General features: G+C 45.2%; 1 protein-coding gene across 3 annotated transcripts in view; it reads left to right on the top strand.

Moving 5' to 3' along the window:
- The first annotated feature begins 2,025 nt into the window (after nucleotides 1–2,025).
- SLC22A23 (solute carrier family 22 member 23) overlaps nucleotides 2,026–25,266 on the top strand; it is a 112,716-nt gene continuing 89,475 nt past the window's right edge. For all 3 annotated transcript variants that reach the window (XR_010610067.1, XM_065667440.1, XM_065667442.1), the window contains exons 1-2: nucleotides 2,026–3,487; nucleotides 20,612–20,715. Coding sequence is in view for 2 of the 3 variants with exons in the window: in XM_065667440.1 (XP_065523512.1) it covers nucleotides 2,954–3,487; nucleotides 20,612–20,715 (638 nt within the window). In the remaining variant the exon portion in view is untranslated. The remainder of the gene's footprint in view (nucleotides 3,488–20,611; nucleotides 20,716–25,266) is intronic.

A 25,266-nucleotide genomic window follows, 5' to 3' on the forward strand; every position in this document is an offset into this window, starting at 1 on the left:
GCCTTTTCCTCTTTGTGGGAAAAGACAGCAAGTGGTAGCTGGGAGTTTCTAGAAGACTTTTCCCAGACAATCCCTTCAACGAGGAAGTCAAGGAAAGCTAGGAAGCAAGTGATCAGGCTAAATCAAGAGCTCACAAAAGGAAGCGCAGAGAAGGTAGATCAGGTTTCTGTTAATTAAAAGTTGCGTCAGAACACATGTGCACAAGATTTGGGGCACAAATTAACATTGCCCAAGCAATCTCAGTTACAGCATTTACCAGGGTTGGATTGCTTGACTTTGCAACATCATCTTTTCCAATAATTAGTGTATAAATAATTTGCTCTGGGTTTGAGACAATAAATGAACCCACCCACATTCCCCATCACACTCACATCCCCAGCAGACAAGGGATGCGAACCCTTCCCCTGTTGCATCCCTCCCCACACGGTGTACAGACCTCTGCCAGCAGAGAAAATGACACAAGTAATAGGTTGTCATCTTCTATTTGAATCAGCATCAGGGAGGGACAGAACATTTTGCCAGTGAGTTTCACTAACACTTGCTGGCATCGGAAGAATGGGGAAAGTCAGATGTCTTTGGTTCAGTCAGAACAGTTGAGGGAACTAGGGTGGTTTAGTCTGGAGAAGGCTCAGGGGGGACCTTATCACTCTCTCTAGCTACCTGAAATGCAGATCAATTGAGGAAGTGGCTGGTCTCTTTCCTTTAGTAACCAGCGATAGAACAAGAGGTAACAGCCTCAAGCTGTGACAGGGGTGATTAGACTGGATATCAGGGAAAATTTCTTCACCAAAAGGGTGATCAGGCATTGGAACAGGCTGCCTAGGAAAGTGGTGAGGTCAGTATTCCTGGAAGTGTTCAAAAACCATTTAGATGAGGCCTTGTGTGACATGGCTTAGTGGTAGTCTTGGCAGTCCTGGGGTAATAGTTGGATTTGAAGATCCTAGAGGTTTTTTCCAACCTAGTTGATTCCATAAACCTCTGGGGAGGCTGTTGGGCTGCTCTGGTGCTGGGCATGCCTCTGAGCAGTGCTGAGGAAAGCCCTACAAAAGGGATCCAGACTCATGAGTAGATTGGAAACCTTTTGGTGTCCTGTGTAAGAAAAGGAGCTGAAGGGAGGAAGATGTGCAGTACTCTCTCACAGAGACTGGCTCAAGTAAATGAAAATCCACCAGCAACTTGCACTTCCATTTATACTCAGCAATGATGCCAGTCCTAATGCATGCAAGTATCTTCTGCTCACTAGCCATGTTGATGTGCAGAAGCGTTGTCTCTCATTCCCTTCTCACAAAGGAAAAACATAACTGCTCGGTTCAGTAATGCACGGGCTATACTTCATGATAAAAGCAGTTGAAGACTTTTATACACTGAAGTAAATTTAGCTTAACGTAAAAATAACCTTCACAAATTTGAAATGTCTGTTTCACAATCAACACAAGGTGTTGATTTATTTTTTTTAAGTGGGCACTAATTTCGCAGGCTGACTGAAGCAACACAGGTCCATCTCCCACCGCTCCACATCTCACAAACGCTCCCTTCAACTGCGGGCTCTTTCCCGCAGGTCTGTCTCCTCTCCGGCCTCCCCTCACCAGTCCCCACTGGCTGCTCCGGCCGCGGTGCCTCCAGCCCCGCCAGCTGTAGCTGCGCTGCATTATTAAAGCCATACCGCTAAATAATTGATACGGGAACAAGAGCGCGCTGCAGACCAGGCGCACCCCGCTCCTTCCCCGGCCCTCGCCCCCTCCACCCCCCTACCCGCTCCAGTACCTGCCGCGGCCCGGCGGCCGAGCGCGGCCACGGGGCGGCGCGGAGCCCAGCCCGGCCCCGCACCTCCCTCCTTTCCCTCCCCTCCCCTCCCCGCCCCGCGGCTCCGTCCCGCCCCCGGCCGCGGCGGGTCCCTGGAGGGGGCCGGGCCGGGCAGGCGGCGCGGCGCGGCGGGATCAGGTGCGGCCGCCCGGCACCGGGGGGCGGAGCGGGGAGCGGTGGCGGCGGGGCAGAACGGGGCCGGCAGGTGGGGGCCGCGGGGAGGCGGAGGGAGAGGGGTCGGGCGGGCTGTCCGCTTCTGGAGCTGCGGCGGCGCGGAGCGGATCGGCGAGTGAGCGGGCTTGTGCGGCAGGCGCACGGCGGTGGCGGTCCCCGCAGCCCGGGCCGCGGAGAGGCCGGCGGAGCCCCTTGCTGCGGAGACAGATGTGCGGGACGCGGGGCTGCGAGGGGCCGGCGGGGGTGTGCTGGGGGCTGCCGCCGCCGCTGCTGCCGCGGCCGGAGGGGGACCCTTAGCTGTGCGGGAAGCGGGGAAGCCGCGTCAGGAGCTGTTATTTTCCTCTCCTCCTTCCTTCGCCTTCCCTCTGCTCCCTCCTCCTCCTCCTCCTCCTCACCAAAACCGGGAGAGGAGGCGTGTTCGTAGAGCCTTGCTGCACCGGTTTTGCTTGGTTTGTTGTTGCAGGCTTTGGTTAGCAGGGTGGTGGTGGCTTTCTTTTTCATTTTCTCCCTCCACTCCTTCTCCCTCCCTCTCCTTTGGCCCATTGCATGCTCGGATCCGGCTGGATCCTTCCTTTTATTTTCGGTGGTGCCACTCGGAGGGGGGAAGGGAGAGCTGGGATGAGTGCAGCTTGACGCACAGGCAAGGGGAGGGGGGGCACCACTGCCAGCTGCAGCGGTTCGTGGCCGCAGGGTGCGGGTGAGGAAGGGAGTGAGAGAGGGGCTCGGTGCCTCCTTTCTTCTCCCCTCTCCTTCCTCCCCTCTTTTCCTTCCCTTCCCTTCCCCCCCCCCCCCCCCCGCCCCTTCATCCGTCTCCTGCCGGGTCCGGCTAGGAGCGTGTGTGCAATATATTACGTTGTAAGGTGTGTGTGTGTGCGTGGAGGAGAGGGAGGGAAGAAAGAAAGGAAGGAAGGAAGGACTCGCAAGGGAGCCGGGGCTGCCCCAGCTCCCCCCTATGTGAGCCCCCCCGGGTGGCTGGATGGCGATAGACCGGCGCCGCGAGGCGGGCGGCGGGGGCCGGCCGCTGCCGGAGGAGAACGGCTCGGTGCCGGGAGCCGGAGGAGGGGGCGCCGCCGCTCCGCCGGGGCCGCCCGCCGCGGGCTCCGCCGGGGCCGAGATCCAGGCGGTGCCGATACCATCGCCGCCCGCCGCCGCCTGCAGCCCGCTGCTCCTCGACTACGATGGCTCCGTGCTTCCGTTCCTCGGAGGGCTGGGCGGCAGGTACCAGCGGGCCCTGGTGCTGCTCACCTGGGTCCCAGCACTCTTCATCGGCTTCAGCAAGTTCTCGGACTCCTTCCTGCTGGACCAGCCCGACTTCTGGTGCCGGGAGGCGGACGGGCAGGGCAACTGGAGCGTGTCCTTGGCGCCGAGCCACGCCAACCGCAGCGATAACGGCAGCATCTTCCCGCCGCCCGGGCTGCCCACCCCGGCTGGGGGCAACGTTAGCGAGTGCGACTGCCACGAGTGGCACTACCGCATTAGAGCCGGCCTCGTCCAGAACGTCGTGAGCAAGGTGAGAAAGGCGGCTTCCCTCACGCCCCCCGCCCTGTCTTGCCCTCACGGACCCCCTCGGCTCTACCCTGGCCCCACTCGGCACCGCGCTCATCCCAAGATGAAGGAAGCAGCTGGACACAATGTGGATTTGTCTGTTTGTGCTGCCGCCGAGTAGGTCAGGTGCCCTGTGGGTTACCCTTCCACTGGGAGTAAATCTCACGTCCCTGCAGTCGTTCCCCTCCTAGGGTGTCACGCCAGGTGTCCATCCCGTGGGTTTTTTACCTGGGCACTGGTTGCAGCACTGAGCTGGAAGTTCTGATATGGGATCCTTCATGGCTCTTGGGGATCCCAGCAATGGCAGCTCTCCTATCCTGGACATGGGTGTCTGTGAGAAAGAGTCTGAGGGCCAGAGTGAGAGGAAAGGGCTGTGGAGAAGGCTCTGCTGGTGATATCTCTCATCTTTGTGCAAGTGTACTAATGCAGGTGTACAAACCAAAAACCAGGTTGAATTTTGGGAAGATGGTGAGACGATCACTGTTGGGAGGAAAATGAGACAAAGTTCTGCTGAATTCTTTTTGTTTACTTATTCTCTTCGTAACTGTTTCAGTAGAACGATAAAGGAAGAATGTCTCGCACAAGTTGTTGTACTCCAGTGGCAGAAGCGCATGCTGCTCTGTCTTGCGTTGCCTAACATTAATAGCTAAGGTGGAAAAACTCTAGTGAGGAGGGTTGTGCTGCCTTCTGCTCTTACTTCATATCTGCTGAGTAGTGCATGCGAAAAAAAAAGCCTTTTCACCTGAAAGCTTTGGTTTGTGTATGGTACCAGTGCTGTGAAAGCCCTGCCGCCTTTGGGTGGGCCTCTTTGGTATGAACGGACAGCTGGAGCTCCTGGAAATCTAAAATGAAACTGTTACACAGGAAAGTAGTTCCTTTAATCTCAAGACCCCCTCCTAAGATCAGCAAAAATTACTTCCTGCCTGGGGGCAGTGTTTTGTATTAACTGTGTTTATCTAGTTGGGAGAAAGAAACGCAGTGATAATCAGATGGCTGGCATGATTGTGCTTTGGGTAACCGGCACACATTTGCATTTAATTGTTGAAAGTCATTTTGGTTTCTCTTTGTGTCCCTTGAAAGCGTGGGCAACAGGGGAAAAGCAGGTAAAGCAAATCCCTCAAAACCTTAAATCCAGAGCCCAGCTATGCTCCTTTCTTGAGAAAAACACAGGCACAGGGTGGACTTGGGTGGTTTGTGATATAGAAGTGTATAATAAAATTTGACATTTAGGAGAGGCAGATTTTTTTCTGTTTATAACCGGAGACAGAGCTATTCAGATATTTTAGGGTTTAACACTGAAGCTTAAGTGTGAAAAAAAGAAAATAAATCTTGGGATGTTTCTTTTTAACGTAAACTGCAAAAAAAAAAAAATCTTTTTAAATGGTGGAGTCTTTTGAAGGTCGTTGTCAAGTTGGCCACAAAAGGTCAAGGGAGAGTTAAGTTTGCCATCGTTCATGCTTCTTTAAGAATAATAAAAAAAGTGTTCTTTGGAAGAACTTGCGGTAAAGGGCAGATCAATTTTAAGGGGTAAATAAACATCTGTGGTCCCTGCTGTCTTGTTTTCTATTAGAAAGAATAATAATCATCTTTTGAGACTATGGGTTTTTCCAATGTGGAGCTTTTATTTTTGTTGTAGGCTTGCTTCCAAAAACTTGGCATCTTTTTTGGCTTTGATTTGTAATCCCATCTAATTATAATAAGATTGTTTTCTTGGGGTCAGGATTCCGCCTTAGTTCGTGCTTCGGTTTTGTTTGTGGTGTTTTCTGAGTAGCTGTGCTGTCTCTTTGTATCCCAGTGAAGAAAAAAGAGGAAAAACCCAGGCAGAATGTCAATGTAGCTTAATTTGGGCTTACTTTCATATAAACCCTCAGGAGCTCTGATACTGTGGGAGCAATTCTTGTAACTGCTGACTCCTCTTACATGCGTCTTCACTGTCCTTTGTGTGAAAGAGCTGCCCTGGATGAATTCAGAAGACTGGATGTTCAGATCTCTCTTAACTCCCCTCAAAAATACATTTGTTTCTGTAATGTATTATGCAATGTTCTCATCTTCCCAAAGAGAGTTTTATTAAATCTTAGTCTAATGTAGACTCATCTGTGTAGTAGCCAGGGGTTATATTGAAACATAAAGAGAGCCAAAAGTATATTAATAAAAAATGCACTTTTGTTTGGCCAGTAAATCCCGTTGTTCTCATCTTCAGCGGTCCAGATTAATCACTGGTGAATGCTCCATCGTTGCTTTGTCTGCAGAAATGATGAAGCAGTTGTGGTCATTTAGCACAAAGCATATTTCCTGCTCTGCATTTTGTTGATGTACATGCACGAGACCCCGCTGTGCCCGGTTCCTCAGGAGCAGATAGCTGTCCTTTGACTGTGTTAAGTTGCACCATCTCTATAGCCTCTCTCTTAACAGAGACCCTTCATCAGATGTTGTCTCTTTGCCCAGGCTTTCTCAGCTCTCCCTTCCCTGGTGCCCGTTTGCTCCCATCCTTTGTCCTGCTGGGATTGATGGAATGAAGATCTTGCTTTCTCCAGCTCTGCTGTGTGCTTTGCTTAGCCCTACTTGTCTTTAAGGCTTTGCTGGAGCCAGGGTTGGCCTTGCACCTTTCATGGAGAGTGGCGCTGCCATGCTAGGTGCTGCCATTATCCTGACCTCCTTGGCTGAGTCACTGGGAACGGTGCTTTTTATAGTGCTGCCAGTCATTAGAACTGGAAATGGTAATAAAGGATGTACCGCTTAGTATTTAACACTGTTGAAATACATGTAGTGAAGAGGTCAGATGCATAATTTAACCACAGGAATTCCAGTGGCCATATTAAATCACCCATCTAAGCGCTAATGTCCTGACTTGGTACATAAATCGTGGAATTTAACTTGGTTTGTACATAAATATCTTCTTTTAGGACAATTCACTTGTAAGGCTTTTTCACTGCTAGACGCTTCTTTGAGGATTTTCATCTGTTCTTTATCGCAACATCACCATTGTCACACTGCTCTAAACAGTTCATGTGTATTGTTTGAGAGAGATGTAGCCCGAACTAGCTTTTAGGCAAAAGGCTAATAAAAAGACCAACCCTGTCTTAAATGATCCATGTATCTTGCAACTGTCCAAAGAAAGGATGTTGAGAAATACTGTCCCTTTTTTTGCCTTGGGGGAAACCCTGAGGTCCCACTTTACCCATTTGCAAAGTGATGCTTCAAGTAAGTTGTTAGTGCTCACGCAATACGCAACGTAATGACAAGTAAGCATGCGTAGCTGTGAAGTCTAGTGGGAAGCTGGAGTGTGTACTTAGCAGGGACTTTCCTAATTCTCTCATAAACTTATTTAGTGCCTGGATCTTCTGACCATATGCAAAGCCAGCTGTAATCTTGGGGCAAAGTTTTCACAGAAGCTCTTGGTTATGGGATTGATGGTTGCTATTTTTTTCCTTCTGTTACTAGGATGACCTGTCCATTGTGTTCGATTGCATTATGTGGTGGGGTGGTTTGTTGTTCTGGATGCTGATTTGTATAATGGACCTCAAAAGCTGACGATGGGCAAGGACCGAAGCTTGATTAAATTGCAGAGGTTGATGGCACAGCGTCCCTCTGCGGGCACCCGCAGCGCTCCAGATCATTCCACCTCTTGGGGGTGGCATAGAGGGAAGTGGTTAGTTGAAGGCTGTGTTTTAATCACCCAGAGCAATTATGTAATAATATTTCATGTCTAGTCACAAGGGAATTCCTGTTGTGGCTGCTTTTCTGCTCCAGATGCCTTGTTTTGCTGCAGTGCTGTTCTCTTGGCTCTCAACTTCCCACTTGATTTGGGTTGAGTCATCTTCTTTCCCAAGTAACATGCCATCATTTTACCTGTTTGCCACTAGTTCAATCATTCTTGTGCCAGTTTGGCTTAGCCTGTAGCAAATTGTACCTGCAAAAAAAGTGGAGCTTAATTCAGGAGAGCCAAAAGGTCCAGGGGCAGTGCTGTCTTGGTGTGAACTTGGATTGATTTGGGCTGTGATGTGATGTTTTTCGCTCCTTCAGGGGGAGATATCTGTGCCCTGTTGGCCTTTCTTTCCCTTGCTTTTATGGCAGTTCTGGCACTTTCTGCATATACCTCCAGCTGCTTCAGCTCGCTGACCTGATACAAAACTCTTCTTTCAATACTTATTTTTTTTGTTGTTGTTTGTTTTCTTGTTTTTCTGCTGGGTTAATGAAGTGAAATGGCTCTGTGCAGTGGCATATGCCCAAGACTGAGGTGGTGTCTCATGGGCTTACTGCAGGTATCTGTAAGTAGCCAGAAATGGTGCAACAAACAAATCTGTGTGATGATAAATTTGGCACTGCTTTTGGGGTGATAGTTCTTGGTGTAGGCAGTAGGCGTGCATTTAAAGTAGACTTTCAGGATATAGATGTTAGTTAATTTGAAAGGATTACTCTGTCTTGGATTTAGCGCTTAAACCATGACAACTCTAAGTCCTTCCCAAAATAAGAGCTGTGCCACCCTTACCTCCTATTTGTGCCTGGCATCTCACTTGTGTCTGCATATCCTCCAATTGGCTAGTCTCTGCAAGGAGACTTCAGAAATGCTGATGCTTCCCTTTCTTACCTGCAACTGCCAGGATTTGTCTTGTCAGTGCTGGTTCCCAGCTGACTGGCTTCTGTCTAGTCCCATATCAATGAAAACCTCCAGCTATTGTACCCAGTGCATCAGTTGGGTCAGAAGCAGCAAAATCGAAGCTAATAATCACCCATGCCTTTGCTTCTCTTGTACAGATTGAAGGAGATGCAGGGACCTGCAAGACAAATACTTGCCATGGGCAAACAGACTATTCATAATTTCTTTGTGACAAGGCTTTGAAGCGACTGCTCCTAAAGGGTGGTGAGAGGGTCAACAAGTCCCTGTGGTCAGAGGTATCTAGAGATACTGGCAGACCAGAGCAAACTTCTATTACTTCTTTTTTTTATGGCTTCCTCAGCTATGGGAGAGATACCAAGCCTTTTTCCCCCCCACTTCCCTCTGCGAGCTAGCTGATAAAGTTAGCGGTTGCTGGTCTGAGTGCTTGTAGGCTTGGAAAATCTGCTTGTTAAAGAGGGAGTAAGGAGAGCTGATGGCCTGTCCTGCTGCAGTTGCAGTGTGTATGGGCAGGCCCCAGAACACAGTGATGGGGCCTCCCGGTTATCAGGGTGCTGCTAAACAGCACCCTAAAACAACAGGGTGAGTTTCTGTCTGAGTGGCACGAAGGAGGGGGATGGCTGTTTGGGGAACCGTACCTGCAGCTTCTCTGGGGTGAAGAGCTGTCCTCTGCCTGCCTGAAAACAGCAGATTATCTGGTGCTTCAGACAACCAAGAATGATACAAGCAGACTACAAATTCAGAAGCAGTTGGTCTAGAAAACAGAGAGTGGGTTAAGAGCAGTCCTGGCATGAGAACTCAGGTAGTCTTAGCTTTTATCTGGTATGGATTTTTTTTTTCACTAGCAGGAACATACGTGGAGCTAATGTTTATTATCATCCTTAAAATAATGTGCTTCGGATACAGTAAACTGATTCCAGACTACCATAAATAGTTTGTAGCATTGGTAGAACTAACAATGATCTTCCGGGAAGGTAATTCTATACTGAAGTATCTTAAAGTCATTCTCTGCTTTCCAAGACTTGCTATTTAGCCTTTCATACTCCTCATTTTCTGTGTGTATGTCAAACAGCTGCCTTTTTCCTTTTTTTATCCTCCTGGATGGATGGACATAATGTTTCAAAAGGTTGGGGTTTTGTTTGTTTTTGTTTCCACTCCCTATTACATGCTGCGTCTCAGTCATTTAGTTTAAATATATGGACCCTGCCTGTGCTGTGGCAGAAGATGCAGGCTACCATGTTTATTTCCTGCTGTTTAGGCAGTCTAAAACTAAATTTCTCAAGTGCTCTAACAGTTTTACCTCTTCTTACTCTGGCTACAAGAGTGTGATCATAAAAGATGACCTCATGTATTTCTTAAAGTATCTGTCAAAGAGGGGGAACTGGCGCTTAGGAAGGCATCTAATTTGGAGCCAGTTCTGATGGTAATGCTGAGATGAGGATTACAGGCCAGCCATACATGAAGGGGATAATTTTTTAACAAAATAACATCTGGAATAGCAGTAGGCTTAGGGTGTTCTTTAACAAAAAACTTTTGGCCATGCTAATGGTGCAAAGTCTGAAATTTAAGCTTTCCAAATGAATTGTAGACAGCTGCTAAATTTAGAAAACCCTGAAAGGGATCCTGTGCTTCGGTGTACCTTGCTTTTTTGTTTTCCCTGTCAGCCTACTTGTTTCTGCCTGGTTTCCCCTCTGCTACCTGGCATCTCTGCTTGGGACAGTTGCTCTCACTCCCTCCTTTTCATACTCCTTCCTCCTCCTGCTCTTCTGCAGCACAGCCTGGCTGGTGTTGGGTTACCCACAAGTAACTGTGGAATTAATTAGGCTGGGATCTTGCTACAGAGGAAAGGAGTGGGGTTTGCTGTAGACAGTGTGTAGAAGATGAGAACTCTATTGTGGAAAGATACTGCTGCAGCTTTGCAGCAATGCTGAGTTTTCAGTTCTTGCCCTGAATTCCTTCAGAACATCTTCTCTTGAGCTGTGGTCGCCTCAACTCTGAAATGTGTGCTTAGCTCTCATAATGTAATTTGGGTCTATTCTTTTTTTTCCAGTTGACTTTTGATGGTGGGTAACCTTGTGTTTTCTCTGAATTCCCTCTTAAAGTCAAGGGGGCAGGAAGGAACCTGAAGGAAGGAGAAAGGACATTCAGGCTCCTTCCAGAATGTCTCATTGGGGTGTGTTGCAGAAGTATCCAGGCAAAACCAGTGCCAGCATCTGATAGCTGCTCAGTGCCATGCTGGCATCATGCTGGCTCCTGCCCAATGTGGGTGCTGTGGAGCTTGTTGTGCCACCAGCCCATGAAACCCGTCAGGGAGTGATGATTGATGTGCATGTTGAGTAGCTCCCGCCAATCCAGGCCATGTCATACCTGCTGGGAACATGCAGTTAGGTCCATGCCTGTTCCCAGGTGGTGTGAGACCGATCAGCAGCTGGCTGTGGTGTGTGTCTGTGTTTGGGTGGGAACTCCTGTCTGCCCTGTGAGCTGGTGAGGCAAGGGCAAACATGCTCAGGGGATGATGGGCTGCGTAGGACTGACTCTTATGGAGAAGGTGGGGTTTTTTTCTTTGTTTTTTTTTTTTGTTTGTTTGTTTGCTTGCTTTTTAAAAACAAAAAAAATTCTTCTTGTCCTTTTACTCATCTTTTTCCCAGGAAGAAAATTCAATATTTTGGGCTTTGTTAGGATTTTTATTCTGTCTTTTAATTTGGGAGAGCCCCAAATGCCAGTTGTCCTACTGAAACACAAGAACAAAAGACTAAGTAAGTGAATGTATGCTTATACTCCTTTCTGGGATGCCTGTCTAGATTCACAAGTAGCAAAGCCAGGAGAATCAGGAATGCTACTTGTGAGATGCAGGGAAGCGGTATGTTCACCCTGTCCAGCAGCATGTGGTTTATGGTTCCCTTGCACACTGTTTTCAGAGGAGGGTGGTCTGGTTCTCTGGAAAAGGTTTTTCAGCTTCAGACAGCTGTAGAGGAATTCATTTTGGCTCAAGTACTGTCTCCAAGTTACTCTGCAGTGCTCTGGAGCTGCCTGGTCTCCTCCTGGCCTCCAGAGCAAAGTCCGTGAATGTGTAGACAATGTCTTATTGCCCATCCTACGAATATTACTAAGGATAGGGAATGTAAATTAAACTGCAAGACCTTTTCCCTTGTTCTGTCTCCCAGGGCTGTGTAAAACATAGCCTGCTTGAGCAATGTAAGCTTGACAGACCAGTTTCTTATTTTGATTTGTAAAACAAGTGGAATATTATTCTCCTTTCTTTTTCCCCTTAATATTTACTTAACTCCAAATTAACACTAGACCCTTTTCTTTTCCCCACTCCCTCTACTTTTCTTCTTGCCTGAATTATAATAGCTGTAGTCCTCAAATGATGAGAGGGCAGGGTCATGGCAGCAGTAATTGAGCGTCAAAATGAAGGTGTCTGATCTTTTTATCTATGGTGTCTTTGAGCAAGTATTTCTCATGAGAAATGGCTTTCTCCTCTTTTCCTTCCATCTCCTCCATTTCAGAGCTTTATGCCGTGTTTGACATTTCAAAGGTTTCCCCCCATTTTTAAGAAGGCCCAGTAAGATAGTAAATCAGGTTTTGTTATGGCAGCTCTCTCAAGGCTGCACACATGGAGTGTGTTTTATGCACGCATAGTTTTGGCAGCCTGAAGAACACCAGTCCTTAAAGTGTTAACTTGTTTTCGGTAATTGGGTTGTAACAAACATTAATATTTAACTAAAATGTTGGGGGGGGGAGGGGTTTGTGTATGGTTTCTATTTATGGTGCTTAGATATGTTATAAATACAAATTTGATAACTAGTTTAACTTTTTATTTAGTTTGGTTGCAAAGTCAGTCCCAGCAGCGTACACCTTGTTCAGCATAAAGGTGGTTGTAAGCTGAAATCTGAGGGATGGCACTCAAAAAGCATTTTTCTGTGTATGTGTCTGTCAGTCCAAGTGATGGCCATTGTTGCTCCTGGTCTTTTCATGGAGCCGGAGTGAGGCAAAGAGCTACAGGTCTTATAGCAAATAATAGATTTAAAATTAAAGTCAGTTTTGTGACAGTGGCTCCTAATGATGTTAGAATATGTGTAGAAAAGGTATTTAATTGCTGCTCAGAGATTTAAAACAGTGATGGAAATATCCTGATCCTGCTCCCTGGAAAATTATGAATATAGTGATAATGAAAGCTGCAAGCAAGATTTTGTATCTCCCAACTCTTTGATGTTAGATGACATTATGGAGTTGGAAAAAGCAAAGCAGATTGCATCAGCTGAGAAACGAGTTAGTTGACTAATCTAGGGAGGGTGAAGGTTGGAGAAGATCAAAATGTCTCAGAATAAAGGGAACTCCTACTGAAAATAAAAGAAGTAGTGATGGAGAAGTGGGTGGTATATGGATGCTGTTAAAATTGATTTAATCATGTTGAGTATTCAGAAGACTGTCATATGATTAACAAATCATATTTTAATTGTTAGCGTATTAGTGATGATTATTTACTTAGCAAACTTCCTTCTTCCCTCTCCCAGTGGGGAAAGAAACAGATCTGTGATGAGAACAAGGTTGGGAACAGAAGAGCTAATTGCTACTGACTAAAGTGTGAAGTTGAAGAGCAAACGAAACTTCCCAGTTTTGCGGTGTTTCAGGTGGCATCTCAGTGTCTTGGGGCTCTGCTCGTGCACTCAGTGGATAGCTTGGAGGGTTTCTTTTGCTCATGGTATAGGCTAAAGAATAATCTAGTGCAGAGTTTTCAATTTGAAGTCTTTTTCCAGGTTAGTTTACTGGCTTGATTTGTGACCTTTTGCATATTTGAAGTTTTGGGCTTGTGTTATGATTGCAGTGTTGCTTGAGCTATCTCAGCATGCCGGGAGATGGCTTTTACAGGTCAGCCGCCACTGAATGGCTTTAGATATGATACAGGGCACACAGATGTGTGCAGTGCAGCTTGTCTGGTTGCCTGGCACTCTTTGGTGGGTGCCAGCAGATGATGCATATTCTGTCAGCACCATGTTTCTGCTGCGGGGTTGGGGGTGTGGGGGGGCACGGGGAATGGGACCATGCACATACTGGATAGCATCACCCTGCATAGTGCAGTGAGGACAGCCTAAGTTACCCTGCGGTAGTTAATATAGGAGGCAGCATACCTCTGCCTCTCTGATTGCAATCAACTTGACACAACCCATGCCTTAGGTGTCCCATCTTCACGATGGAGCTGAAGTTTGCAAACCAGGAGGAAGTGCCGATTTATGTATATGGTTTTGTGCAGTGATGTGGCCTTGTGGCTTCATTTATAAAGCTGAAATACCAGACTTAAATAAAAGCACTTCAAAAATTAATGTGGAAATTTCACAGCAAAGTCATGCATATTATTAAATGCGTGTTTGAAGGATGTATTTTAGCAACTTAATGTTACACCTCAGAAACCATTAGGGGAATTTGTGCAGTCCTGTACTGTTTTGCAGGGATGGAAGCTGTTTTTATAGGTACATGAAACTGCTTTCTTACAACACTGCTCTATCTAATTATATCTTTCTTGGAAGACTGCTAAACACATGTCCTCTGGCTCACACGCCTTCTCCTCTTTCTCCCCATTCCCTTCACTCACCCTGTCCTCAAAACCTTTGGCTTTGTGGTAGTAGTCAGAAGTAGTTTCTTTGCTCTGTTTCTTTAATGGTACATTGCCCAGGCAGTTGGTCACATCTGTAGTTAAAGCAACCTGACAATTTCTGTGTACATGACCTTGTGTTCACTGTTCACGGGTGATTTTCCTGGGCTGCAGGTTTCCCTGCCAGGTGTCTACCATGGTGAGAAATGGTTTACCGGTTTCTGAGAAAGAAAAGTGCAGAAAATGTTGTTCCCACTGTAAGGAAATGAATCGGGTAAGAAGCTGAACAAAACAAATCCTTGCATCTGTTGAGTTAGCAAGTTCCAGTGTACTGGAATCGGGACCCCAGATTTGTTGGGAATGGGAAGAAGGCAGATGTCGAGCAAAAGGTGATACTCTGATACCAACAGCATCTCTTTTGCTGCCTGGGTTAAAATTCTTGCAAGCTCAGATGGTTATAAACCTCTCAAAATACCAATGTGTACTTGCTCAGTAGAAATTTGTTTTAGAAGGATTTATCTTTAAGAGGTCCTAAGCACTCAGGCACTGCTCAGAGATTTTCAGCAAAAGCATTCACTTCACTGAGTTCAGTCACAGCTGGAGAAAGTTAGATAGACACAGCACTTGGAGGTATAGTATCATACAGAGAGGAAGGAGCTTAAAAATCATGGGTAGAGACATTCCAGTGTAGGTGGTGTTGGCTTTTAGAGTAGCTGTTCAAAGAAAATAAACAAAACCTCTCAATAGCTGGTTTGTTGTTGTTCTAGTGGCTTGGTTTTGTCTGTTTGGTTTTATATTTAATGAACCTTCTGTTTTCCACGTAAGTCCAGTTGTGTCTGATGAAAATGTAAGGAAAGGTGTAGTTTGGAGATGTTTGGTTCTGAATGTGGTTGGTCAAAGAAAGAGGAAATCATTCATTTTTATACCTTCTTCTTGAGTCTTCCAGGATTATTTGGTTTGCTCTTTTACTCTTCTTAATGTCCCCATTTTGAAATGTGACCTTCTTGATACTTTCACCCAGCTGTTTTTTTTCTGGTGGTCAAAAAATGCCAGGTGTTCTTAAGAAGGACACTTTATTGACACTTGAAATGCAGATTAGGGAATGCTTTGCCCAGCTGTGATCTCAGAGGAGAAGTATCTTTACTCTGGACCTTGAAGGTTAAATAGTTTAAATGCTCTGTTGTCGCCGCCATGGTCGAGAGGGAAGTAAACACCTGCAGCAATAAACCCACTCCAAATTTAGGTGTTGCTGTTGGGATGGTACATCTTCTGCAGCCTCTTTAGTGTAGTTTAACTGCACGGGTATTTCTTATAGAGTTGAGCATCACACCACCGCTTCCTGGTACTCATACTCTTTATTTAATGTTAAAATGCAGCCAATGTGTCATCTTTGGCTTGTTAAGAAAGGGTGAAGAGCCTTGCCCTTGTAGCAGCTGGAGGAAACCTTTGGTGCAGAGGTCTCCTGTAGCTGTAGCTATGAGAGACACAAAGCCTGCAGGTCCAGGGACATGCTATGGGTACTACTTGGATACTTTAGTACTGGGGAGAAGGCATTAGTGGTAGGTGTATTATGTTAGAAGTACTGACATTTTTATTTTCTATTTGTTCGGGGATTTTTGGTCTGCTGACTTGGAGGTTTTTCTCCAGAAAAACAAGCACCTGGAGACTGTTTTGCTTTTTGTTACATGCACTGTTATGAAAAGCATATTTTTTTCTATTATTATTTCTAAAACCAATTTTGGTTTGTGGTGGGTTTTTGTTCTGGGTTTGGGTTTTTTGTTTGTTTTGGGGTTTAGTTGTTTTGGGATTTTTTTTAACACGCTAGGAGAATCTGAACACATGATTTTTAAACTCTCACTAGATGAGGTATTCATATAGATGGATGCTAGTGCTGTGCAGGGAAAACTGACAGGGTTTTCTTATAAAAAAGATGAAGCAGGAAGGAGAGAACAAAGAAAGATGAGACCAAATGCACACAGACCTCGATGACAAATGATAGATTCTTATATTCATTTCCTGGTCTTAAGATTGCCATGCAATGTGCAGGGAAGCCTGTGGCATTGCCCCAGGAGGGGTGTGGGGCTGCTGTGGTAAGCTGTGGCATAAATGATGTGTAGAGAGACTGGGGCTCCCGAAGTGGGACCTTTTCTGTAGGGGTTGAGAGGCTGCATGTAACATGTCGGAGAAAGACATGCACACAGAGCCCCACACAGCCTGCCTCAGAACAGAGTCTGTGGGGGCCAGCACAGCAGCTGGTATTGCCTGGCTGGGGAAGTACCAAAGGTGCAGCTTTGTGCCTGGCTTAGGGCTTTCCAAGGCAGCCACATGGGTGACCCTCTGGTCTCCTTGTGCTGAAACCAAAACAGAGAGCAGTTGGAGCAGAACCATGATCCACCTGCAGACTGTTTGGTGAAGGGTCTGCTTGCTTTCACAGTGGTCTGGCATCAGTCATTGGAAATGGACTGTGAACCCTACTCCCAGTGTGCATGTGTAAAGCTCCCTCCTTGTGGGCTCTTTGTGCTGGGCTTTTGGCAAGTGGTGGACCAGAGCTTCTCTGTTCCTGTCTCTTTGCTCTTTTTAGGACAAAAATGTCTGCCTTGCACTTTTCCATGCTGTCAGGATGCAGGCGGAACAAACCAAATCCTTGGCGGGCATCTTACGACCTTTTCCCAGTGGGTATTCAGTGTGCTTAGATGCCACAGACAGCATTATGGCCTCTCAAGGACAAGTGCTTTTGAGGCCAGAGCCCTTAACTGTGACAGCTTGTGTTTGTAGTAACAAGCACTCAGCAGACTTTACTTTTATGACTCTTACAGCTTCAATGAGAATATTGACTCACTGCATGAGCCCTCTTCAGATTTACCCCCCCATAAAGAAATTAAAGGATGGTTACTTTTTGGGTGCATTGCCCTTTGCCAGATGTCTTCCCAAGCACCTCGGGTTTCAAATAGTCCTCCATCTTGATGTGGAGCATAGTGACTCAGGGCATGGGAGGTGACTCACTGATATCAGTTAAACATTAGGATCATGCAGGTGTGACTCCTTAAGCTTTGACAAAAAATGCTGTCACAACATGAAAAAACCCCTCCACTTGCAATATATTGCACATCTGCATAGGTGGCAAATTCCTCACATTGCTGTACTGCTATGGAAAAAAAAACGGCTTTTGGTTTTTAAATGTTCCCTTTCCACCAGCATATTCTGTATACAGTAATTTTTGTTTCAGCATAACAATGCAATCGTGTTTGTTTAGCAAGTAATTTTATCGGATCTTTTGCATTAGGAGGATGGATGGAGGACAGAAAGACAAACAAAACCGAGGGACCCTAAGAGAAATCTTAGAGAGCACTGTAAATTTAGCAGCATCCTTCCTTCAGGTTAACCCTCAACAGGGAGACCAGGTGATTCAGCCAGAGCAGTTACAGGATTTAGTGGTTTCTCTGCTTGTGCCAGATTAATCTACTTTTTGTAAGAGGCAATGGAGACTGGACAGTAATCCTCTAGCCAAAACAATCTCCCAGTGCAGATTTACTTGGAGTGCCACTTGAACTGTCATCAGCACTGCCCAGCCCAGCATTTCATTCTGCAGGCACATGGAAACTTGTCTATGTCTATGGAGCAAATCTTCATTGTGGTGTTTGCAAGACGAAACTACTGGCACTTACAGCAGGACCTGCCGTGGCTCTGGGCACGGCTGTGCTGTGTGGGCATGTGTCGGACACTCACTGCCAAGCCCAGGTGTTTGTAGGGGGTGAGGCAGCACTGATGCTGTATAATGGTTCTTGCTTTATTTCTAGCTCTTCAAAGCTGATGCTGCAGTCCTCTGCCTTTGGCTTTTCCATGGAGAATGGGGAGTGCAGGAGTGCAGGTCTCTGGCAAAATTCCTGCACTTTCAGCATGACAAAGCCTTGCTGCTTTGCTCTGATGCTGTGTTAAGATAGGTGGGGATGATACACTAGCTATTAAATATGTATTTTGTCCTATTAATGTCATCTTTACCTGAGGCTGCTTTTGACTGCAGTCTCCATTTTTCTTTTGTGCCCTCCCCTTATTCCTCCGTCTCTTTGCAGATCGAATGCCCTGGTGGCACCACCTGGGTACCAACCACCAAATTTATTTTGGGTAACTGCTTTGAGATCTCTCTCTGGCTTGTGGCAGCTGCCAGACGAGAATCTGGGATAGATACGCTTGAGCTCTTAGCACTGAGTGATTTGGGGTCATGACAGATTCTCTGGAAGTTTGTGCTGAAGCAGTTGTTGAAATATTTCACCATTTCCCTGTTTATGAGTTCTGAGGGCTTTGGGGAGCAAGAGATTCGGGGAGGGTCAGGGGCTGCCTGTGTGTTTCAGCACCAGCGTTAGGCTGCCCTTGAGAGCCTGGGGAGTTGGCTCTGATTTATGCTGGCCTGCAGAGCGAGTGCTTAACCGAGGGCAGGAAAGGGCCAGATGCAGGGTTTGCAAGGAAATGTATGTCTTCATTTTCAGAGCAGCTGGGGATTTGGGCAATAGCCTTAAAAACAAACAAACAAATTGTGACTCACAGATACGTTATCAGAAGGAGTGGGTGCATTTTAGGGGCTGCTGAAGGACGTGCTTATGGATTGACTTTTCCTCTGCTTTTAAACTGTTACTTCATGTGCCAGTGTTCCAGAGTGGTTTGACATCTGTTGTCCTGGCTAGAAATTTCGCAACAGCCTTTCATGAGACTTTGGTTCTTCCAACCATGAACCTGTGTATAATCTGGTAGGGCACATTCTCTGCCTGGGGCTTGTGCAAGGGCTGGCTGTCTTTGAGCAATAGTAAGCCATGAAAATGAGAAGGTACCCAGATATCTACTACTTCTTTTTTCCACTTGGATGATACTGTTCCTCTGACAGCAGTAAAATTAAAAATTAGCAACTTGGAGAGATTGCTTTTAAAAAAGTGTTCTTGTACAGATGTGACTGGTTTTAATTAACTTAATTTGTTCTCTACTAACAAAAATGATTTCTCTGATTTAAGTTGCACATACACCTTTTGGAGTGTGAAAATAAACCCAGAGCATTTGAAAGCCTGCCTGGAGCTCAAATGTGTCTCCTGAGCTTTGTTTGTGGCTTGTCTGGGCAGATGTTTTTCTTTGCTAACTGAAGATTGGTTCTATAATTGCAAATATTAGGAATCACATTTCCCCCACTATCTTCTAGAAAGTCAACATCTTTAGAGAGCAGCTCTTACTGCCTCACTGAGGTGTTTGCTGCAAATAATTCACAGCTATTTGGTGGAAAAAACACTTGCTCATACTACTGCCTTCAGTCTGTAGGTTGGAGAATCAGACATATACGTCCCATCTTCTGCAAGCCAGAGCAGTGAGGAAGTAAAAAATACATTTAACTAAACCAAAAAGGCTAAGCCTGAAAGCTGTTCTGTTTCTTTTGTGTCGCACAAGAGTGCTATACTACTTGGTGAGATGGTATATTGTAGGGAGGACATCTCCTGTGATGTTGGACCAGAGAGCTGAGTCAGAGCTAGCCTTATTTGTGGAAGGGTTGTACGTCATGGAAATGCTTTGAAGTGTAGCACAGCTAATTGAACTCTTTTGAGGGAAGCTTTCTTTTGAAGCTTCTTTCTTTTGACTTTTAAAAATAAATTGCATACTTTTACTTTGTGTTTTTGGTCATAAAACTTCAGTTACTGGTGTCAAGAGGGCTGCTACTATTACGTTGCACACAAACAGCCACTTCTTCTGAGAAGTTTCAATTTGGAGTATCTGACTGTCCGAAGTTAGGTGTACTTATTTGTCATGAAATGTGTATGGCTCCCATTACCATCAATATTTGAACACTTCACAAACCACGAGCAAACATATCTTCCTACATTTATTCAAGGGTATAATAGTACTATCCACACTTTACACATAAGAGAGGTTAAGTTACATGTTTGAGGACAATGAGGGTGTTGGGCTAAATCCACGAGTGCAGCCTGCTTCTCCTGAGGCTTGGTCTAATGCCTTACAGGAAAATATCTTGGGGTTTAGGGAAGCCTCACTAGAAAGCTTGTTGCTCTTGTCTTTCTCATGGGAATGAGACAGTGCCCTAATGACGAGGTGCCTGGAAAGGTCAATTGTCTCTTTCTTTGGATGGAAAAGGTAATTTCAGTTTCAGGGATAGCTTTAGTGTAGGGGTTCAGCCCTTGTCTGATCTCTGAGCTGTGAAATGTCAGTGTGGGGGCTGCTGTCCCAAGAAGTCGGGTGGCTGTGCCAGGATCTCTAGTTTTCTGGTCCAGGTCCATACCAGGACTTCACCTGGTGAGCTGTGCCATTAGCTAGTCTTCATCCTCTTCCACCACCTGGGGAATCGGGATGTGTTTCTGAAAGCGAAAGTGTCGTGATGCCTTGTCCATGGGAGTCTGGAACTAATGGCCATCAAGGGTCTGTGGCAAAGCAGCTGCTTTTCTCCATGTTTCCAAGTGGTCCTGAGGAGGTCAGTTGGAGAACTTGCTCTTAAATTGCTGGGCTTGCTGCTGGTGGGCTTTACAGGGCTCAGGTAGTAGGTGTCCAGGGCTGATACGGTGAGATGCTTCAGCTACACCAGTACTACTAGTTTTTGATGGAGATATGCCCCTTATTCTAAACTCGTGTGTCCTGGAAATGGGGAGATATACTTATTGGATATTGCCATTTTATAATTAAGGGTATGATAAAACTCAGTAAAGTAAATGAGTCTTTAGCTTCTTCTTGGGTTCTGGGATTTGACACGAGGGTGAAAGCTTTCCTCTACTGTTTCCATGCACTCATGCTAGGGTTGAAATTTGGAAGAACTCTACACCAATGTCTAAACACACCTGAGAAACTAATGTATTTCAGCTTATCTGGTTTTGTTCGTTTGTTTTTTTTTTTTCTTCCAGTGGGATCTTGTTTGTGATTCTGCCTGGAAGGTCCATATTGCTAAATTCTCTCTACTGGTAGGATTAATCTTCGGCCACTTAATAACAGGATGTATAGCTGACTGGTAAGTGAAAAATATTTTAATTCAATGTGAATACAAGTAAATAACAATATCAAATATTGTTTCAATTTTATTCTATTGTATGTTCACATAGAACATTTGCGTAATGATTTTTCAGGTTCTGAAAGAAGCATGATGAATAAACAGTTCAAAACTGTCTGTAAATTACTCGCGTTCAAGCAATTAATATCAAGATAAATAAACTATTTAATAGTTGGCTTAGTTATTTTCCACTGACACAGTTTATTACATCTGTAATGCTAGTACAGAATTAAGTATTTTGTAATTAGAGAAGTGAAGCCTTTAGGTTGGGGGTTTGGTTTTTAACCAAGAGATGGGGCCGAAGGAAATTGGAAGCAGGATTGATTTGACTGAATACAAGACTAATATAATGTCAACCTTGTGCTTACACAGTAGCTTTTGGTGGGTAGAAGGCTGCTTTTTGCAGACCTTTCCATTGTTCTATTTTTAAAGTTCTTGTTAAGCAAACATTGTGATGTAGTGTTAAGGAACCGCTGACTTACGTGCTGTTAATACTTGGGTATTAAATTTGCTAGCAGAGAGTGCAATTCCTTAAATAGCAGTAGTGAAAACCTTATTGGATACCCCAATTATGCTGAGATTTCAGCTTTTATTTAAAGAAATGGTCTTGTAGTGCAAAAGTGGGGGCGGGGGGGAACGGAAATTAAAGGCATGACTCAAGTGATTTCAATAGAAACTTGCAGCAACTGAAACAATAGCTCTGCATTGTTGTCCCAGTCATTTCAGTGGCTTCCAGCACACTTGCCAGTGTTGGTGCTTTAGATGGCCCCAAGTTAACTCTTTTGCCATTCATTAAACAGAAAAGGAAGGAGAGTTCCCTATTAGGGAAATCCTACAAAGCTACAGCAACTCACTAGTCAGTTGGGAGAGAAAAGGCCTCCTGCTGCCTCGCAGTAATTTGGCTCAAGCACTTGTAGCAAAATTGCGTCTTAATTCTTGAATAGTCACTAAAAGTTTTTGGGCAAGTGAGGAATCTTGACTTTTCAGTGATGTAGGAAACATGCATGATGAAATACAGTTGTATTTGATTAAAATACCAAAGTAAAACAGGGCTCTAACAACATGTAGAAAGTATAGTGGGAAAATGAATGAAGGATCTTGCTTGGCTTTCCTAAAAAGGAATCAGTGTGGAGAAAGCAGACTTATTCCCAAGTTAGGAAAATGCTTCTATAATTGACAAATAAGTTACAAATAAGCGAACAACTTATTGCCCAAGGCACTGGCTTCAAGAGACAATTGCAGTAAACAGGTAGCTCTCGACACCAAAAGGAGCATCCTGCTCTTCTATCCACTTCTATCTCCAGTGTGTACTTTGTGCTGCCATGTGCACTTGTTCGACCCATCTGCAAGCAAGCAAGCCGTTTGGCTGAGTTAATGCAGCAGAAAATTACCCTGGTACAAAAATGAGGAATTGTGGTATTTTATTCTTCTTGTGGTGGTTTGGTTTTTGTTCTGTTTTGTCTGGTAGGTTCAGGAGAGCTTAAGGAGAATTTGGTTTCCAGCTGTGATACAGAGGAGAAAAAGTGTAACTTTTGGTGGGTGGAGGGTACAGTGACCCCCTTGCCTTTTCATGAATGACCAGGAAGGACAGTGTTTGCTACCACTAAAGCTGGTCCTCAGGCTCCTCTTCAGACCCCATCCTTGCCATCTGAAACAACTGATCAGCAGAGGTCCTGTGCTGGATAGTCTTTCTGTCATTCAGCAGTAGCATTTGGGGCTGCTAAAGGAAGACCTAAATGGGATTTACTTTGCTATTTAATCACAATTTGAATTTCTAGTAAGGCAGGGGGTTCTGTGGAGAGATAGTTACAAAAGGGATTGTACTGTAAAAAGAGAAGAAGAAAAAAAAGGACATTGGTCCCAAGCAAGAGCAGGAGAGATTAAACAGAGTAATGTGTAAAAGGGTTACAGACTTTAAAAAAAATCTGTATTCATTTAATTTGTACCACTCTCCAGTTTAGATAATTAGGAGATGCTTTGTACCATTAGGAGCTTTGCTTTCTCTTTTTGAAAGAAGGCTTTTAAAGCCGTCTGTGATGAAGGCATAGAGTGTATTAAGGTTATTTGCTGTGTAAACTGAGTTGTCTCTGCTCAAAATACAGGAGGTGTGAATGCTGGGGTAGCTCTGTGTGAAGAATCTGTAATAAGAACATCTGTAAGCTAGTTTGGCTGTATGAAGACCGGCTGTGTCTAATGCCTGAATAAGTTACGTGTTCAACAGGCATAGTGGCCCAGGCAATTTTACCTGCTGTGGACAGAGGCCTTTGAGGGTCTCTGTGGAAGGCTTCCTTCTGGAGCAAGTGGGCTTGGTGGTCCTGTAGCATCCGGACAGTAGATCTCTGCCTGTCATTGCCCAGTGCTGCCTGTGCTTTGTGCCTGTTCTGGTGGGTTTTGGAGCCTTTGCACCAATTCAGGTCCCAGGACCGAGAGAAAACCTGCAAAGAATGTCATGAAAAGAACAATGTGATTGGCTGCAAGAGCAAAGCTTAGTCTTCTCAGGGTGGCAAGGTACATGTGTAGGAGCATGAGAAGATGAGATCTTGTCATCAAACCATCCCCTTCCCGCCTGTGATGCAACTCTGACAACATCAGGAATATCTTTTTGATGCATCTGCATATCGCACTGTGTGGATTGCAGATTCTTCAAAAGCCTGGGGTTGCTTGTATCGCTAGTTATTTACTTGTGCAGGCAGCATTTAGTATTTGATCTAGATAATAGTATACAGTGTAGGCTGAGACTTGGGTGGCACAGAAATCTCTCTTTGGAATAGCTTGGATAGCAGCAGATAGCATTCCAGGGCTGTTATACTAGGGAGACTATGTATGGTTTAATTTCCTACAAGCATTGTACTATTAGTTGGATAATTCTCTCTACACATAAAAGGCTTCCCTCCTCTGCCCCCACCCCAAGACACCATGCTGTCAAGACACTGCTGGATCACCAAATATATGGCTGATAGCTGCCCTGGAACTTTAATTTTGGAGCAATGTGCTGCTTTCCGTGGTGAGGAGAGAGACTAGTTTTGAGTCTGGGAGGAGGCACTGGTGATCCCTCTTACCAGACGGTTTTTTGGCCTCAGCTGGTTTTCACAGGCTCCAGGAGGCTTTGGGTTTCCCAGTTCTTCATTAGTAGCAACCCGTCATTTGCATTAACTTGTATAATGATAAAGAAATTCTGTCCTAATGATGGATAACCTTGAGTACAGGGGGTGGGAGGAAGAGGAAGGAGGGAACTAAAGTATGAGAAGCATGAGGTCTTTTTTTAATCGACATCCGTGAATGCAGGTCAGGCTTGTGATGAGAATTAACCTCCTAATACTGAGTGTTTGCATAATGCCTTTCATCTGCAAAACACTTCCACAAATACTAATTAGTATGAATTACAGCTTGGTGATTACGAAAATAGGGCTGCAAAAGCCTGCGCATATCACTGATAACACAAAGTTCACAGGGTTTTTTCTGTATTCAAGGTTTTGAGTGAGGTACTTCACGTCCCTACCCAAGAGCTTTGTGTTCTATAAACATACAATATGAAGCACATACGGCAGTAACTGTCGTGGTGTCCAGCATGTTCCCAGTGCATTGAGTATCACTGAGGCAGTGATGTTTTGTTCCCATCCCTAGCTCAACAGTAGTTCATCTTCTGGTGGCCTGGATTTGTATGCTGATTGAGAGCAGTCTGCTTTGACCTTGCATTCTTCAGTTTGCACATTGGTTCTGTTTCAAAACATGTTCTGTTGTAAAAACGTGGAATGGTTAACACTAAGAAGGTAAATCTTCGAGATGCCCCAGCTGAAAGATTTGAGATGCTAGTTGAAAAATGCAAGGAGCCATGACATTGCCGCCTTAGGTGTGACTTTAAGTATGAATGATGCACACGTACTGGTGCACTCTTCCAATTCCCAAAAATGTAAAAAAAGATAACAATTATAATCTCCTTTTTTAGCCCTTCACCCCATATTTTATTGATTTCGTTCCATTTTATGTAAAGCAAAATCTGAAGTTCTAATTGTGAATGCATATACTTTATAGCTGCTGGTAACAATCTGCTGAAGTTATTAAATTGAAACACTTCAGCATGTGAAACTGGACTAAGTTGTGAGATTTAAAAGCTCTTTATTGTGCTGACATTCAACCTGATGCCTGGCTTGCAGCTGACAGACTGCTTTGAATGGGTCTGTGAAAGCTGCCTACGAAAAGCAAGTTCATATATTCTTTGTGGAGATGGCATATGGAGCTGACTAAAAGGGATCCTCACTTCCACTGGAAAACTTGTGGGAGTTGACAAGTTGAAAAATTTTGGAGATCTCCACATAATGATCCAATTCTTGCTTAAAAATAGCCATGTGCTCTGGTTCTTCATATCATTCTACTTGCACAGGAAGAGGGGGGGAAAGGGGAATTATAAACACTGAGCATATGAGTAAGAGATGTAAAAATCCCCTGTTCCTTTGACATGAGAGTCAAACTCTGCAGCAAGTGCCCCTACATTCAGTGGCAGTGTAACTCTTC

The sequence above is a fragment of the Lathamus discolor genome, chromosome 2 (genome assembly GCF_037157495.1).
Source record: "Lathamus discolor isolate bLatDis1 chromosome 2, bLatDis1.hap1, whole genome shotgun sequence".
NCBI classification, from domain to species: domain Eukaryota; kingdom Metazoa; phylum Chordata; class Aves; order Psittaciformes; family Psittacidae; genus Lathamus; species Lathamus discolor.